Source organism: Scyliorhinus torazame, chromosome 11, assembly GCF_047496885.1.
Source record: "Scyliorhinus torazame isolate Kashiwa2021f chromosome 11, sScyTor2.1, whole genome shotgun sequence".
NCBI classification, from domain to species: Eukaryota; Metazoa; Chordata; class Chondrichthyes; order Carcharhiniformes; family Scyliorhinidae; genus Scyliorhinus; species Scyliorhinus torazame.
The window spans coordinates 7677521-7695179 of NC_092717.1; the positions used below are offsets into that span (position 1 = coordinate 7677521).

The 17659-nt window shown below is 53.0% G+C and overlaps 1 protein-coding gene across 1 annotated transcript in view; it reads right to left on the bottom strand.

The window, feature by feature from the left end:
* Window positions 1–17659, bottom strand: part of gask1a (golgi associated kinase 1A) — a 54787-nt gene that overhangs the window by 7177 nt on the left and 29951 nt on the right. The window contains exon 3 of the mRNA XM_072468615.1: window positions 9286–9389. Coding sequence (XP_072324716.1) covers window positions 9286–9389 — 104 coding nt within the window. The remainder of the gene's footprint in view (window positions 1–9285; window positions 9390–17659) is intronic.

Genomic DNA, 17659 nt, shown 5'->3' on the forward strand with positions numbered 1-17659 from the left:
TAAAGTAAGGATAAACAACTGTACAAACTGTATCTAAGCTAAACATGGTGTCTAGGCTGTGATCTTACTCTACTACACTGCTGCTATCTGATTACTCCTGTGTGGAAAGAGAGCTAGAGCTTCTGGGAGTTCAGTTATGTAGTGGGTCTTGTAATGCCCTCTAGTGGTAGTGCCACAGCTAGGTGTTGTGATTAACCCTTTAGTTGCATGTCTGTCTACATATAATTACACCCTTCACCACCCCCCCCCTTCATATCCCCCCCCCGCATCCCTCCTTTCATGGGCATGGTCCCCCCCAGGCCCTGACCCGTGGCAGTGCTCCTGCCAGCCTGGCAGTGTTAGGGTGGCAGTACCAAGATGCCAGCCTGACAGTGCCAAAACGCCTGGGTGCCAGGGGGAGAGCCATGGTGTCACCCTGCCGTGTCCCCCAAGTACCCCTAATGTCCAGGGAGACACTGATGCCGTTCCACCTGGTCCACGTTTGCATGGACTAGTACTAAATGCCGCCTGGCTGGGACCTCCCTGGGGAGGCGGGCAGATTTCGGGAGCTGGTTAGATCTGCGTCAGCACAGTTAAGTGTCAGACTAGGTCTGGCCCACCGAGATCTGGTTAGACCTCGCAAGGCGTACCGTCCAGCAAAAAGCCTGGGGGGAGGCCTCTCCTGGCATCTACCGGCCTTGTCGTGCCCCCGTTCGGATGGGACGTGGCCAGTAGATTGTGCCCATGGAGTTAATCCAGCATCGGCTGGTGGAAGTGAAGAAGATTCATTAAAATGACACTGAGTGAAGACAGGCAGAAATAAAGAGAAAAGGAACACGAGGTACAGAAAACAATAAACCTAGAAAAGGAATTGAGAGAGAAGAACTGCAAATAACTGGAGGCCCAGCTATTTTCTCAGAGATATGATGAGGATTCACGTTTGGAATACTCTGCACCGCTGTACATTTGCAAGTGGTTAGCACTGTTGCTTCACAGCACCAGGGTCCCGGGGTCGATTCCCGGCTTGGGTCACTGTCTGTGTGGAGTCTGCACGTTCTCCCCGTGTCTGCGTGGGTTTCCTCCGGGTGCTCCGGTTTCCTCCCACAAGTCCCGAAAGCCGTGCTGTTAGGTGAATTGGACATTCTGAATTCTCCCTCCGTGTACCCGAACAGGCGCCGGAGTGTGGCAACTAGGGGCTTTTCACGGTAACTTCACTGCAGTGTTAATGTAAGCCTACTTGTGACAATAATAAAGATTATTAGACAGACAGTAATTAAACACGGACCGTGTGTCGTGTTCCTGAGAGAACTACGACGCCTGAATGAGACACGGCTCTGAGCATTTGTGACTCAAGAACATTGATTAATTAGTGCTGTCCTGACTTCCGTTTGCGGCTATGCGGAGCTAAGTCGCACGTTCAACAGCTCCCGCTTGAAACGGACTTTTGGGCTCATTTCAGGGCCCCCAATGGAATTTTTTCAACATTTCCCGATGTGGGAAGAAGACTGCAACATTCCCCCGACAGTGTATGGCTTGGCCAGGAGCGGGGCGACTAAAAAAGTGGTGGTGAAGCCAAAGAAAGTGCAAGGGAAGAAGAGCAAGATGGCGGCGGGCGGGGACCAGGCAGCGTGGATGCAATGGGCGCAGGAGCAGCAGGAGGTTATCCAGCGCTGCTTCAGGGAGCTCAAAGCGGACCTGCTGGAGCCGATGAAGGCTTCTATTAATAAGCTGCTGGAGACACAGACGGCCCAGGGGGTGGCGATCCGCGAGGTCCGACAAAAGATCTCAGATAACGAGGACGAGATCTTGGGCCTAGCGGTAAAGGTGGAGGCGCACGAGGCGCTCCACAAGAAATGGCAGGAACGGTTCGAGGAGATGGAGAACCGGTCGAGGCGGAAGAATCTCCAGATCCTGGGCCTCCTGGAGGGGCTGGAGGGGTCGGATGTGGGGGCCTATGTGGTCACCATGTTAAACTCGCTGATGGGACTGGGGTCCTTCCAGGGGCTCCTGGAGCTGGAAGGGGCCCATAGAGTGCTGGCGAGGAGGCCCAAGGCTAACGAGCTGCCGCGGGCGGTGTTGGTGCGGTTTCATCGGTTCGCTGATCGGGAGTGCGTGCTCAGGTGGGCCAAGAAAGAGAGGAGCAGCAGGTGGGAGAATGCGGAGGTTCGAGTATATCAGGACTGGAGCGCGGAGGTGGCGAAGAAGAGGGCCGGGTACAACTGGGCGAAGGCGGTGCTGCACAGGAAGGGGGTGAAGTTTGGCATGCTGCAGCCGGCGCGTCTGTGGGTCACCTACAAGGACTGGCACCATTACTTTGATTCCCCGGAGGAGGAGTGGGCCATTGTTCAGGCCGAGAAGCTGGACACAAACTGAGGGTCGGGATGGGGGGTCGGGCGTGGGGATGGTCGGGAATTGCAGTTGTTGTGTTACATTTTGAGGGGGGGTTCTTTGTTTTTGTTCAGTTTTGGTTCGGTGTGGGTGGTTAGGGTGGGTTGGGCACTGTTTTGGTTGGGGCTGTTGGGTGGGCTCTTGGAGGGGGGGCAAGTAAACGGAGTAGGGGGTGGATGGTCTGTAGGGGCGATGGGGCCCCGCGGAGAGGGGGAGGCCCGAGACATCGGGGGTGAGGGGACTGGGCCTGTAAAAGGAGCTGCGACAGAGGAGTCGGGGCCGGGCAGGTGGAAAGCGCGGGCTTTTTCCCGCGCTGAAGGCTGGAGGGGGCGGGGAAGCGACGGTTGTTTCCCGTGCTTGGGATGGAAGGGGGAGGCGGAGAGCCTGCTGGTGGGTAATGGAGGGGGAGGGGAAGTCCCACAATGGGAGGAGTCGAAGGAGAGGCGGGAGCAGCCGGGGTCAGCAGGAGTCAGCTGACTTGCGGGAGTGCAATGGGGGGAGCAATGCAGCTAGGAGGGGTCCTAGCTGGGGGGATGGGGATGGTGTGGGGGGGAACCGGGTTGCTGCTGGTATGGTCAAGGGGGAGCTGGAGCGAGTAGAGGGGGTTGGGACGGGGGTCTGCCGCCGTGACGAACGGGCCGAGCGTGGGGTGCGGGCGCGTGGCTGGCCGAGGAGGGGTTATGGCTGGTCAGCGGGGAGGGGTAGCCCCCTGATCCGGCTGATAACCTGGAACGTAAGGGGGCTGAACAGGCCGGTCAAGCGGGCCCGGGTGTTCACGCATCTGAAGGGGCTGAAGGCGGATGTGGTCATGCTCCAGGAGACGCACCTGAAGGTGGCAGACCAGGTAAGATTGAGGAAGGGGTGGGTAGGTCAGGTGTTTCACTCAGGGTTGGATGCCAAAAATCGGGAGGGTGGCGATCTTGGTGGGAAAGAGGGTGTCGTTCGAGGCGTCGAGCATTGTGACAGACAATGGCGGCAGGTACGTAATGGTAAGTGGTACGCTGCAAGGGGAGAGGGTGGTGCTGGTCAATGTGTACGCCCCGAACTGGGACGATGTGGGTTTTATGCGGCGCTTGTTGGGTCGGATCCCGGACTTGGAAGTGGGGGGCCTGATAATGAGGGGGGGGGACTTTAACACGGTGTTGGATCTGGCACTGGATCGCTCCAGGTCTAGGACGGGTAGGAGGCCAGAGGCGGCTAAAATGCTGAGGGGGTTTATGGACCAAATGGGAGGGGTGGACCCTTGGAGATTTGCAAGGCCGGGGGCTAGGGAATTTTCATTCTTCTCGTACGTTCATAAGGTCTATTCCCAGATCGACTTTTTTGTTATGAGCAGGGCGCTGATTGCGAGAGTAGAGGATACCGAGTACTTGGCGATAGCCATTTCGGATCACGCCCCGCATTGGGTAGACCTAGAGCTGGGGGAGGAGAGGGACCAGCACCCGCTGTGGCGCTTGGAGGTGGAGCTGTTGGCGGACGAGGAGGTGAGCGAGCGGGTCCGAGGAAGCATAGAGAGATACCTGGAGGCCAACGATAACGGGGAGGTCCGAGTGGGGATGGTCTGGGAGGTGCTGAAGGCGGTGGTTAGTGGAGAGCTGATCTCCATTAGGGCCCACAAGGAGAGGAGAGAGCAGAGGGAGAGGGAGGGGCTGGTGGGGGAGGTGATGAGGGTAGACAGGAGGTATGCGGAGGTGCCGGAGGAGGGACTGTTTTGGGAGAGGCATAGCCTCCAGGCCGAATTCGACCTGTTGACCACCAGGAAGGCGGAGGTGCAGTGGAGGAAGGCCCGGGGGCGATTTATGAATATGAGGAAAAGGCAAGTCGGATGCTGGCGCATCAGCTTTGGAAGCGGGACGCAGCTAGGGAGATCGGGGGAGTTAAGGACAGGGGAGGGAGTGTGGTGCGGAGTGGGGTTGGCATCAATGGGGTCTTCAGGGACTTTTATGAGGAACTGTATCGGTCCGAGCCCCCATTGGAGGAGGGAGGGATGGGCCGCTTTCTGGAGCATCTGAAGTTCCCGAAGGTGGAGGAGGGACTGGTGGCGGGATTAGGGGCCCCGATTGGGTTGGAGGAGCAGGCCAAAGGGATAGGGAGCATGCAGGCGGGGAAGGCACCGGGGCCGGACGGTTTCCCGGTCGAATTTTACAAAATAATATGTGGACCTGTTGGGCCCGTTGCTAGTTAGGACCTTCAATGAGGCAAGGGAGGGGGGCGTTGCCCCCGACGATGTCCCGGGCACTGATCTCCTTGATCCTGAAGTGGGACAAGGATCCTCTGCAGTGTGGGTCTTACAGGCCGATTTCATTGTTAAATGTAGATGCCAAGGTGCTGGCAAAGGTCTTAGCCACGAGAATTGAGGATTGTGTGCCGCAGTTCATCCACGAAGACCAGACGGGGTTTGTGAAGGGGAGGCAGTTGAACGCGAATGTGCGGAGGCTCCTGAATGTTGTTATGATGCCGGCGAGGGAGGGGGAGGCGGAGATAGTGGCGGCGATGGACGCTGAGAAGGCCTTCGATAGGGTAGAGTGGGGGTACTTGTGGGAGGTGCTGAGGAGGTTTGGGTTTGGGGAGGGGTTCGTCAGGTGGGTTAGGCTGTTGTACGAGGTCCCGATGGCGAGTGTGGCCACAAATAGGAGGAGGTCTGAGTACTTTCGGTTGCATCGAGGGACGAGGCAGGGGTCCCCCCTGTCCCCCCTGCTCTTCGTGCGGCGATTGAACCCCTGGCTATGGCACTGAGGGAGTCGAGGAACTGGAGGGGGTTGGTGCGGGGTGGGAGGAGCATAGGGTGTCGCTCTATGCGGACGACTTGCTGCTATATGTGGCGGACCCGGTGGGGGGAATGCCGGAGGTAATGAGGATCCTCAGGGAGTTCGGGGATTTCTCAGGGTATAAGCTCAACATGGGGAAGAGCGAGTCGTTTGTGTTTCACCCAGGGGACCAGGAGAGGGGGATTGGCGAGCTCCCACTAAAAAGGGCGGAGAGGAGCTTAAGGTATTTGGGGGTCCAGGTGGCCAGGAGCTGGGGGGCCCTGCATAGGCTTAATTTCACGAGGCTGGTGGAGCAAATGGAGGAGGAGTTTAAGAGGTGGGATGCGTTGCCGCTGACCCTGGCGGGTAGGGTGCAGTCAGTCAAGATGACGGTGCTCCCAAGGTTTTTGTTCCTGTTCCAGTGCCTCCCCATTCTTATCCTGAAGACCTTCTTTAGGCGGGTCAAGAGGAGCATAACGGGGTTTGTGTGGGCGCGAGGGACTCCAAGGGTGAGAAGGGTGTTCCTGGAGCGGAGTAGAGATAGGGGGGGCTGGCGCTGCCCAACCTCTGTGGGTACTACTGGGCCGCCAATGCGGCGATGGTGCACAAGTGGGTGATGGAGGGGGAGGGGGCAGCATGGAAGAGGCTGGAGACGGCGTCTTGTGAGGGTACGAGTCTGGGGTCGCTGGCAACGGCGCCGCTGCCGCTCCCTCCAATGATGTATACCATGAGCCCGGTGGTGGCGGCTGCCCTCAAAATTTGGGGGCAATGGAGGCGGCACAGGGGGGGGGGGAGTGGGGGCCTCGGTGTGGACCCCGATACGGGGGAACCACCGGTTTGTCCCAGGGAGAATAGATGGAGGGTTTTCGGGGTGGCACAGGGCAGGGATAAGAAGGTTGGGGGACCTGTTTGTGGACGGGAAGTTAGCGAGCCTGGGTGAGCTGGAGGAGAAGTACGGGCGCCCCCCGGGAAACGCCTTTAGGAATCTACAGGTAAGGGCGTTTGCCAGGCGGCAAGTGGTGGAATTCCCGCTGCTGCTGCCACGCACGGTACAGGACAGGGTGCTCTCTGGGGGGGTGGGTTGGAGAGGGGAAGATCTCGGCAACATACCAGGTGATGCAAGAGGAGGAGGAGGCCTCGGTGGAGGTGCTGAAAGGTAAGTGGGAGGAAGAGTTGGGGGAGGAGATCGAGGAGGGGACGTGGGCAGATGCCCTAGGGAGGGTGAACTCTTCCTCTTTGTGCATGAGGCTCAGCCTCATACAGTTTAAGGTGCTCCACAGGGCACACATGACCGGGACAAGGATGAGCCGGTTTTTTGGGGGTGAGGACAGGTGTGTTAGGTGCTCAGGGAGCCCAGCAAACCACACCCATATATTCTGGGCATGCCCAGCGCTGGAGGAATTTTGGAAGGGCGTAGCGGGGACCGTGTCAAGGGTGGTAGGATCCAGGATCAAACCGGGCTGGGGGCTCACAATATTTGGGGATGCAGAGGAGCCGGGAGTGCAGGAGACAAAAGAGGCCGGTATTCTGGCCTTTGCGTCCCTGGTAGCCCGGTAAAGGATTCTTCTTCAGTGGAAGGATGTGAGGCCCCAAGCGTGGAATCCTGGATCAACGATATGGCGGGGTTTATTAAATTGGAGAGGGTGAAATTTGCCTGCAAGGGTTTTTCAGGCGGTGGCAACCGTTCTTGGACTTCCTGGCAGAACGGTAGACAATGGTCAGCAGCAGCAACCGGGGGGGGGTTCTATTTTATTTTTGTTTGTCTATACTGGGGGATCTGAGGGGGTGTATATATTTGCTATGTTTGGTATGTGTTTTGGCGGGTGTTAATATATTATTTATGTACAGGTGGCATTTAGGTTCAAGCTGGGAGTTTTGTAGAACAGAGTTTGTCTGCAACAGAGCTTCTGATACTCTTTAAAGTGGTGTTTTGATACTTTTGGGGTAACTTGATAAGGTACAATAATTGTTGTCGCATAATTTGAGAGTTTGACTGTTTTGTCCGTAACGCTAGTTGACCCAAATTTGAGGTGCAACACTTTCCTCCTGACCCCACCCAAAGCCTGTCCACCACCTAAAAGGCACAAGTCAGGAACGTGACGGAACACTCTGCACTGCCTGGGTGAGTGCAGGCTAACAACACTCAAGAGAAATCCTGACACTATCCGGGAAAAAGCAGCCAGCCAGGTTTGTGTCCCTTTCACAAACGTTCACTCCCTCCACCATCGACACACAGTGGCAGCCGTGTGCACCATCCACAAGGTGCACTGCCGCAAATCCCCAAGGCTCTTTCGACAGCAACCTCCCAAATCTGCGACCTCTACCACCTAGAAGACCAAGGGCAGCAGACACATGGGAACACCGACACCTGCAAGTTCCTCTCCCAGACACTCACCATTTCTCTTTGGAGCGGAGGAGGATGAGAGGCGACTTAATCGAGGTTTATATGATGATGAGGGGGCTAGATAGAGTGGACGTTCAGAGACTATTTCCTCGGGTGGATGTAGCTGTTACAAGGGGGCATAACTATAAGGTTCAGGGTGGGAGATATAGGAGGGATGTCCGAGGTAGGTTCTTTACTCAGAGAGTGGTTAGGGTGTGGAATGGACTGCCTGCTGTGATAGTGGAGTCGGACACTTTAGGAACTTTCAAGCGGTTATTGGATAGGCACATGGAGCACACCAGAACGACAGGGAGTGGGATAGCTTGATCTTGGTTTCGGACAAAGCTCGGCACAACATTGAGGGCCGAAGGGCCTGTTCTGTGCTGTACTGTTCTATGTAGTACTATTATAATCATTGAGGGCATGCACTTTCACCTTGTTAAGACAATATCTTACATTTAAGAATGAATGTTCTGTGGCAGATAAGATCATTAAATAATTGCAGCAGATGGCATCTGAGGGTGAGGGAACCACAGGGAAATTTTCTCCAAAGCCCTGGTCAATTTTGTCCCTCAACTAATTTTACTGATACAGTTTATCTAGTCATTATCACATTAATAACTTTGTGCAAATTGTCACCTCATTCCCTAAATTGTAATAAACACTTCAAAATGTACTTGATTGGTTGTAAAGTGCTTTAGGATATCCTAAGGTCATGTATGATGCTTTAGAAATGCAGGATGTTCATTTTTCAGCCTTGCCTCATTTGCAAAGTTGCAGGGAGAAGTGAAGGAGGTTACAATTCATGGGCCATGTTTGTAGTAACCGTTGCTAATTACTTCTGACTCTAAAATGTTTCATTGAGTATGGAGTACGTTTTGGTGATGCACCTTCCACACCATGGGTTGAATTTTCTTGCCGTCTTTGGGACCATGACATCAGGACCAAATGGGGGTCCCAATATTGCACTTGGCTGCGGGACCAGCTCAATGATTTTACCCGAGGCAATCTTCTAATTGGCCACCTCTGGTCCCCCATCAAATTAAGGACAGCCAACGGGCTCTCCATGATGATCAGAGGGGCCAGTAGCCCCACTGGCAGAGGTACACGCTGCTCAGGTAGGGCATAGACCAAGAAGGTGACTCAAAATGTAGGCACCCTCAGACAGGTTATTTCAAATAAAAAATAAGGTGGCCAAAGGTGGTATGTCCTGCCAAACGGAGGCAAAGATCCACCGGGAGAAAGAGACCACAAGGATGGCCTTTCCTCCTCGTGGTCTCTTCTTTGGGCCATTGGAGTGTCTGACTCTGATTCCCCATTGGCCTGTCAGAGGGAGCCCACCTCCAGGAAGCTGGTGGCCTCCCATCAGGTGGATGGGAGTTGGGGGTGTGGGGGTGTGGAGAGACACGCGGTGGGGACCAGCCTGCCACTGACCACCCCAGTTAACAGAGGCCTTTTTGAATTGGCTGATCTGGCACTCAGCTCCCCATCAGTGGTACTATGCCAAAGGTCTGTCCGGATGTAGTTCCCCCAATTTTACTGGTCCCGACTCACCGGCCCTCCCTCCCACTCACATCAGGCTCTAACTCCACTGCTCAGGAACTGGTATAATTCAGCCCCATGTGTCCTCTCCAGCAGCCACTGACTATTGCTCAGTTCCACAGCTGCCATATGAGGCTAAACTGCCAAGAACTCCGCCTATGGAGCCTTAAATGTTAATGAATTTGGGAAGCATTGTTGGAGATGTGTAACCATGCTATAGGAGTCTCACACTGAAGGTGTACTTACTCATCAATGCCCTCTAACAGCCTGAAGTTGAGGTTGTCCTCATGCTGTAGAAGCCTTCCTGCGTTGTCTATGTAGACGAGTTGAGATGGATTTCCTTTTCGAACCTAATATAACAATTTATATTCATTAATGGTTAATCAAGCTTTAGGATCTTGCATCCTTTACAGTTGCTGATATTTCCCACAAATGGTTATTTTTCCATTGACCCTCTTTCACCACACTCTGGTTCCGTTGCCTACGGAAGGGAAACGGGAAAGTATGCGATTGAAAACCCACAATGATTGAGAGGTGTAGCCCATGAAAGAGTGCCAGCCAAGGCACCACCATTTCCCCTGCCAACGTTTGATGGGGTCAAGGATAGGTCAGCCAATTTAAATAATCGACCTCCATCGGTTTCTGCAGACGTACCATATCCACGGATAGTGTGGCTTTCCTCTGTAACGTCAAGATACTGTGGCACAAGATGTTTTCTAAGTCACTGCCGAGGACATTCTGTTCGATGAGCAAACCTTCAATTAATTCATGCAAAACATGTGACCGATGCTAGGTTTCCATTCTTTATCATGTTTCCATTCTTTATCATGTTCCAGTTGAAGAGGAGATGACAGCTGGCTTTAAACCTTTACTGGTTGGTAGGCTCCCCAAGATTCCAGGATATTTTAGACACAACCCATGTGGCCATTGAAGCTCCACATGTTGACAACTTTTATTTGTACAGTGTCCTTAAGGAAAGAAAACTTGAAGGCACATCACAAATAGGCATAGGCAAAATGGATGCCGAGTCAGGAAGGGAAAGATTTAAGAGGAGTGACTGGAAGCTTAGTTGAATAGACATACATGTAGCTTAGTTGAATAGACATGCATGTAGCTTAGTTGAATAGACATACATGTAGCTTAGTTGAATAGACATGCATGTAGCTTAGTTGAATAGACATGCATGTAGCTTAGTTGAATAGACATACATGTAGCTTAGTTGAATAGACATACATGTAGCTTAGTTGAATAGACATGCATGTAGCTTAGTTGAATAGACATACATGTAGCTTAGTTGAATAGACATGCATGTAGCTTAGTTGAATAGACATACATGTAGCTTAGTTGAATAGACATACATGTAGCTTCATTGAATAGACATACATGTAGCTTAGTTGAATAGACATACATGTAGCTTAGTTGAATAGACATACATGTATCTTGGTTGAATAGACATACATGTATCTTAGTTGAATAGACATACATGTAGCTTAGTTGAATAGACATACATGTATCTTAGTTGAATAGACATACATGTAGCTTAGTTGAATAGACATACATGTAGCTTAGTTGAATAGACATACATGTAGCTTAGTTGAATAGACATGCATGTAGCTTAGTTGAATAGACATACATGTAGCTTAGTTGAATAGACATGCATGTAGCTTAGTTGAATAGACATACATGTAGCTTAGTTGAATAGACATGCATGTAGCTTAGTTGAATAGACATACATGTAGCTTAGTTGAATAGACATGCATGTAGCTTAGTTGAATAGACATACATGTAGCTTAGTTGAATAGACATACATGTAGCTTCATTGAATAGACATACATGTAGCTTAGTTGAATAGACATACATGTAGCTTAGTTGAATAGACATACATGTAGCTTAGTTGAATAGACATACATGTATCTTGGTTGAATAGACATACATGTATCTTAGTTGAATAGACATACATGTAGCTTAGTTGAATAGACATACATGTATCTTAGTTGAATAGACATACATGTAGCTTAGTTGAATAGACATACATGTAGCTTAGTTGAATAGACATGCATGTAGCTTAGTTGGATAGACATACATGTAGCTTAGTTGAATAGACATACATGTAGCTTAGTTGAATAGAATGCATGTAGCTTAGCTGAATACATGTTGAATAGACATACATGTATTTAAAGGCTGATAGAAAGGAGTACAGGCGTAAAGAAAATCTATTGGCTGAAGATTCTGCCACCAATGATGTAACAAAGGGGAACGTCAGAGGAACTAAATGTCGATGTAGATGTTGGACTGGAGAAGATTGCAGAGGCAGGGTGGGATAAAGCCATGCAGGAATGGATAAGGATTTAAAATTGGAAATGTTGGGGGTAGAGAGAAGAAAAAGTAGGTTAGCAAAAACTGGAGTGAAAGGTGAGCAGGGACATGGCGTGGTCAAGATTCGTGCAGGAGAGATTTTCACAAATTGTGAGATTATGTGTGGTGAATGAGATGGGTAAGGAAGGTATTGGAACAGCAAATTCTGGAGAGGTTGAAGGCGTGCATGAGGTGGAGGTGGGCAATATTGTAGAGGTGGAGCAAGGTGAACTTTATAGTGGAGGGGACATTTAATCTGAAACTGAGCTCAGGTTTGACCAGAATGTCAGGATTGGAAAAGATCTGGTTGAGCCAGAGACAGACAATGATTTAAAAAGAAAATTATGTTTCCAATTAATGGGCAATTTTGCGTGGCCAATCTACCTAGCCTGCACATCTTTGGGTTGTGGGGGCGAAACCCACGCAAACAGAGGGAGAATGTGCAAACTCCACACGGACAGTGACCTGGAGCCAGGATCGAACCCAGGTCCTCGGCTCCATGAGGCAGCAGTGCTGACCCACTGCGCCACCGTGCTGCCCGAGACAGACAATGACAAAGCCAAAGGGATTGGTGGCAGACAAGGGAGGTTTGTGGCAAGGACAGAAGACGATGGTTGAAATCTTTCAAACTCTGAGCAATGAATCAGCGACACATCCAAGGCTTGATGTTGGCCAAGTCTGACAAAGTTGAGGCAGTTGAGAGGTCCAGGCGAGTGGTGGAGAGGATGCCACTGGCATACCTGCGAGAACTGACCCCTTGTCTCGAGATGGTCCCACCAAGGGATAGCATGTGAAGAGGAGTCCCCAATGTACACACAAGTAGTTTCAGGCTATTCACGTGTGACCCTGCCTATTAATACCCGTTATCCTGGAAGCAGCCATGACCCCTTCACTCTGTGCCAATTTACCTGGCCCAATTGAGTGAATGGGGGGGAAGTTCGAGAGAGAGCAGGATGATTCCATACGCACCAATATACAAATCTCAAAAAACAGCTTTAAAAAGGCCCCAAAATAATGAAGAACTGGAAAAGACTCCATGATGAAAGATCTATGATCAAAGCCAATACTGAGTAAGCTTACTTCCTTTTCATTGCATTGGGTTTCTGGATATCTTTTTATTTGAACTTCTTTGTACTCGGTATGTGGAATGGAGCAGAAGTGACACTTGGCAATGGAGGATTACTTGGCAAGTTGAGCTTACTGACACACAGAGAAACGCAGGGGAAATGGTGGCACACTGGCAATGCCATTGGACTAGTGATCCAGAGGCCCAGGCTAACGCTGTAGAGATCTGGGATTGATGGAATTTAAAATTCAATTAATAAATCTGGATTTGGAAGCTAGGCTCAATAATGATGATCATGAAACTCTGTGAATGATCTAGTTCACGAATGCCCTTTAGGGACGAATATCTGCCATCCTTACCCGGTCTGGCCTACATGTGACTCCAGACCCACTGCAATTGGGTTCACTCTTAACCCTGTCCTCTGAAACAGTCCAGCAACCCACTCAGTTCAAGGACAATTAGTAATGGGCACAAAATGCTGTCGTTGCCAACGATGCCCACATCTCATTAAAGAATAAACATAAACAGAGAGGCCAGTTTGTGCGCTTAGTGCAATTGAATATTGTGGTATTATCAGGTATTGCGGTACCTAAAAGGCTGATGACCATTGGTTAAACCTAGGAGTTTACCATTGGCTGTTGATACGTAGCTCCGCCCTGACAGGCGAAGTATAAGAACCGGTGCCGTCCCAGCAGCCTTCACTTTCTGTACCGAAGCTGCTGGGGAACAAGTTCTAGTCGATTAAAGCCTTCAGTTATGAAATCACTTCGTCTTGAGTGTAATTGATCGTGCATCAATTTAATCGACTAGACTTAAGCTGGAAGGATGGATCTCCGAATCAAACCGGAGTGCCTACAACTCAGCCCCCACGCGGAGAACTCGGCTGCAATATTTAAACACTGGCTGGCGTGTTTTAAAGGCTACCTCGAGACGGCCGGAGGCAACCCCTCAGGAGAACAGAAAATGCATCTCCTGCGCTCAAGGGTCAGCCCTGGGATCTACACCCTTATCGAGGAGGCGGAGGACTATGATGCCGCGATCGAACTGTTAAAAGGACATTATATCCGCCCTGTAAATCAGGTCTACGCACGTCACCTGCTTGCAACTAGACGGCAAAGCCCCGGGGAATCGTTGGAGGATTTCTACCGGGCGCTACTGGTGCTGGGCCGAAACTGTGGCTGCCCGCAGGTTTCGGGGAGCGAGCACACGGAACTTTTAATCAGGGATGCCTTCGTAGCAGGTATGAGCTCCTCAGAGATCCGCCAAAGACTCCTAGAAAAGGACACCCTGGGACTTAGAGAGGCACGGGCCCTGGCAGGGTCCATGGATGTAGCCTCCTAAAATGCGCAGTCCTATGCGCCCGACCGCGCGGCGGCCCCCTGGGCTGCGTGGCACCCCGCAGCGGCAGCCCCACAGACCTTCCCCCTGACCCCGCAGGCCTGCGCGGCGAGACGGCCCACTAACGCTGCCGGGCCCCGCTGTTTCTTCTGTGGGCAGGCAAATCATCCCCGCCCCCGCTGCCCGGCCCGCACCGCTACCTGCAAAGGGTGCGGCAAGAAGGGCCACTTTGTGGGGGTCTGCCAGGCCCGCAGTCTCCAGCGACTCCGGACCGCCGCGGCAACGCCCCCTTCAGGCCCCGACCGGCCAGCGTTCACCGCCACCCCCCTATCCTAGGGCCACTTACGACCCACAGGTGCGGCCATCTTGCCCCCCGGAAACCACGCTGGACGGGTGGGCGCCGCCATTTCGTCCATCCCTGCCGCCATCTTGTCCATCCCCAGCCACCATGTGCGACCCATGGGAGACGCTATCTTGGATGGGACCCCAGGCCCCCAGCACGGCCGACTACACGCTGCCTGATCAGAACTCGCAACTGCTTCATCTGGCCTCGGTGACACTGGACCAAAGTCGACCTCGGACACTCGCAACAGCAACAACGACGGCCATGAGACGTCTTGCCTGATTGACTCTGGGAGCACGGAAAGCTTTGTTCACCCCGACACGGTAAGGCGCTGTTCACTTGTTACCCACCCTGTAAACAAAGGATCGCCCTGGCCTCCGGGTCACACTCGGTGGAGATAAAGGGGTTCTGCCTAGCGAACCTCACTGTCCAAGGCAGGAGATTCAACAATTTCCACCTTTACGTCCTGCATCACCTCTGCGCGGCTACCCTCCTGGGGTTGGACTTCCAATGTAACTTGCAAAGCCTGACCTTAAAATTCGGCGGCCCTATACCCCCCCTTACTGTCTGCGGCCTCGCGACCCTTAAGGTCGACCCGCCTTCCCTGTTTGCGAACCTCACCCCGGATTGCAAACCCGTCGCCACCAGGAGCAGGCGGTACAGTGCCCAGGACCGGACCTTCATCAGGTCAGAGGTCTAAAGGCTGCTGAGGGAAGGGGTCATCTCAAGTAGTGGTGGTAAAGACCGGGGAGAAACATAGGATGGTCATTGACTACAGTCAGACCATCAACAGGTTTACGCAGCTGGACGCGTACCCTCTCCCCCGTATAGCCGACCTGGTAAACAGGATCGCGCAATACAAGGTCTTCTCCACAGTGGATCTCAAGTCCGCCTACCACCAGCTGCCCCTCCGTAATGGTGACCGCAGGTACACTGCCTTCGAAGCAGATGGGCGGCTCTATCAATTTTTACCAGTTCCGTTTGGTGTCACTAATGGGGTTTTAGTCTTCCAGCGAGAGATGGACCGAATGGTTGACCGGTATGGCTTACGCGCAACGATCCCGTATCTGGATAACGTCACCATCTGCGGCCATGACCAGCAGGACCACGACACCAACCTCCGCAAATTTCTCCAGACCGCAAAAATCCTTAACTTAACGTACAATAAGGATAAATGCGTATTTAGCACCGACCGTCTAGCCATCCTAGGCTACGTAATATGAAATGGAGTCATAGGCCCCGACCCTGAACGCATGCTCCCCCTCATGGAGTTCCCCCTCCCTCACTGCCCCAAGGCCCTGAAGCGCTGCCTCGGGTTTTTCAGCTATTATGCACAGTGGGTCCCCAACTACGCAGACAAAGCCCGACCCCTAATCTAGTCCACAACCTTCCCCCTGTCGACGGAGGCCCGCCAGGCCTTCAGCCGCATCAAAGCAGATATTGCAAAGGCCACGATGCGCGCCATCGACGAGTCCCTCCCCTTCCAGGTCGAGAGCGATGCGTCCGACGTAGCTCTGGCGGCCACCCTCAACCAAGCGGGCAGGCCCGTGGCTTTCTTCTCCCGTACCCTCCGTACACTCTCCTCACGGACCAACGGTCGGTTGCCTTCATGTTCGATAATGCACAGCGGGGCAAGATTAAAAACGACAAGATCTTGTGGTGGAGGATAGAACTCTCCACCTTCAACTACGAGATCTTGTACCGTCCGGGGAAGCTAAACGAGCCTCCTGATGCCCTGTCCACTGCACAAGTGGACCGCCTCCGAGCCCTCCACGAGGACCTCTGCCACCCGGGGGTCACTCGTTTCTTCCACTTCATCAAGACCCGCAACCTGCCCTACTCCATCGAGGAGGTCAGGACAGCCACCAGGGACTGCCAAATCTGCGCGGAGTGCAAACCGCACTTCTACCGGCCAGAGAGGGCGCACCTGATAAAGGCTTCCCGTCCCTTTGAACGCCTCAGCATGGATTTCAAAGGCCCCCTCCCCTCCACCGACCGCAACACGTATTTCCTGAACGTGATTGACGAGTACTCCCGGTTCCCATTCGCCATCCCCTGTCACGACATGACCGCAACCACCGTCATCAAGGCCCTCCAGGGTATCTTTACACTGTTCGGGTTCCCCACGTACATACACAGTGATAGGGGGTCCTCCTTTACGAGCGACGAACTGCGTCAATTCCTGCTCAGCAGGGGCATTGCCTCAAGCAGGATGACCAGATACAACCGCCGGGGAAACGGACAGGTGGAGAGGGAGAACGGAACGGTCTGGAAGACTGTTCTACTGGCCCAACGGTCCAGGAACCTCCCAGTCTTCCGCTGGCAAGAAGTCCTCCCGGTGGCCCTCCACGCCATCCGGTCACTGCTCTGTACAATTACCAATTATGGGCAGCACGGTAGCCTTGTCGATAGCACAAATGCTTCACAGCTCCAGGGTCCCAGGTTCGATTCCGGCTTGGGTCACTGTCTGTGCGGAGTCTGCACATCCTCCCCGTGTGTGCGTGGGTTTCCTCCGGGTGCTCCGGTTTCCTCCCACAGTCCAAAGATGTGCGGGTTAGGTGGATCGGCTATGCTAAATTGCCCATAGTGTCCAAAATTGCCCTTAGTGTAAGGTGGGGTTACTGGATTATGGGGATAGGGTGGAGGTGTGGACCTTGGGTAGGGTGCTCTTTCCAAGAGCCGGTGCAGACTCGATGGGCCGAATGGCCTCCTTCTGCACTGTAAATTCTATGATTCTATGATTCAATCAGACACCTCATGAACGTCTCCTTGTATTCCCCAGGACGTCCTCCTCCGGGACCTCTCTCCCAACCTGGCTAGCGACACCTGGACCCATCCTTCTTTGGAAGCACGTGCGAGCGCACAAGTCGGGCCCGTTGGTCGAGAGGGTCCACCTGCTGCACGCTAACCCCCAGATACGCCTGCTTGGCGTTCCCTGACGGCCGGCAAGATACGGTCTCCCTACGGGACCTGGCGCCCGCCGGAACCCCACGCGCACTCGAACCATTACCCCTACCCTCCCCCCCACAGCACCTCACTGGAGGATCAGTACTCCCGCCGCTCCTGCCTAGGCCCGCCCACCCACCGACGCCCCCTACACGCCCCCTCGTATCAACCGTTTGTCCCAACAGCGCCGCCTAGGGGTGATGAAGCTGCAGGGAGGCCGAAACCACGCTCCCGGAGTCGCAATCACCTGGACCCCCACCAGAATCACCACCGAAGCCCAGACGATCCAGAAGGACGACCCAACACCCGATCGACTGATTGCTTCGCTGTGACTTTAACCGTGAACGAACACTTTGTAAATATTCTCGACAGCCCTGTAAGGAGGTATCATGGTACCTCCATATCTGATCATACCATGTTAAAGGCGACTGTTACCACTGGCCACCACCCCCGCCGGACTCTTTTTTAACAGGGGGCGATTGTGGTATTATCAGTATTGCGGTACCTAAGAGGCTGATGACCATTGGTTAAACCTAGGAGTTTACCATTGGCTGTTGATACATAGCTCCGCC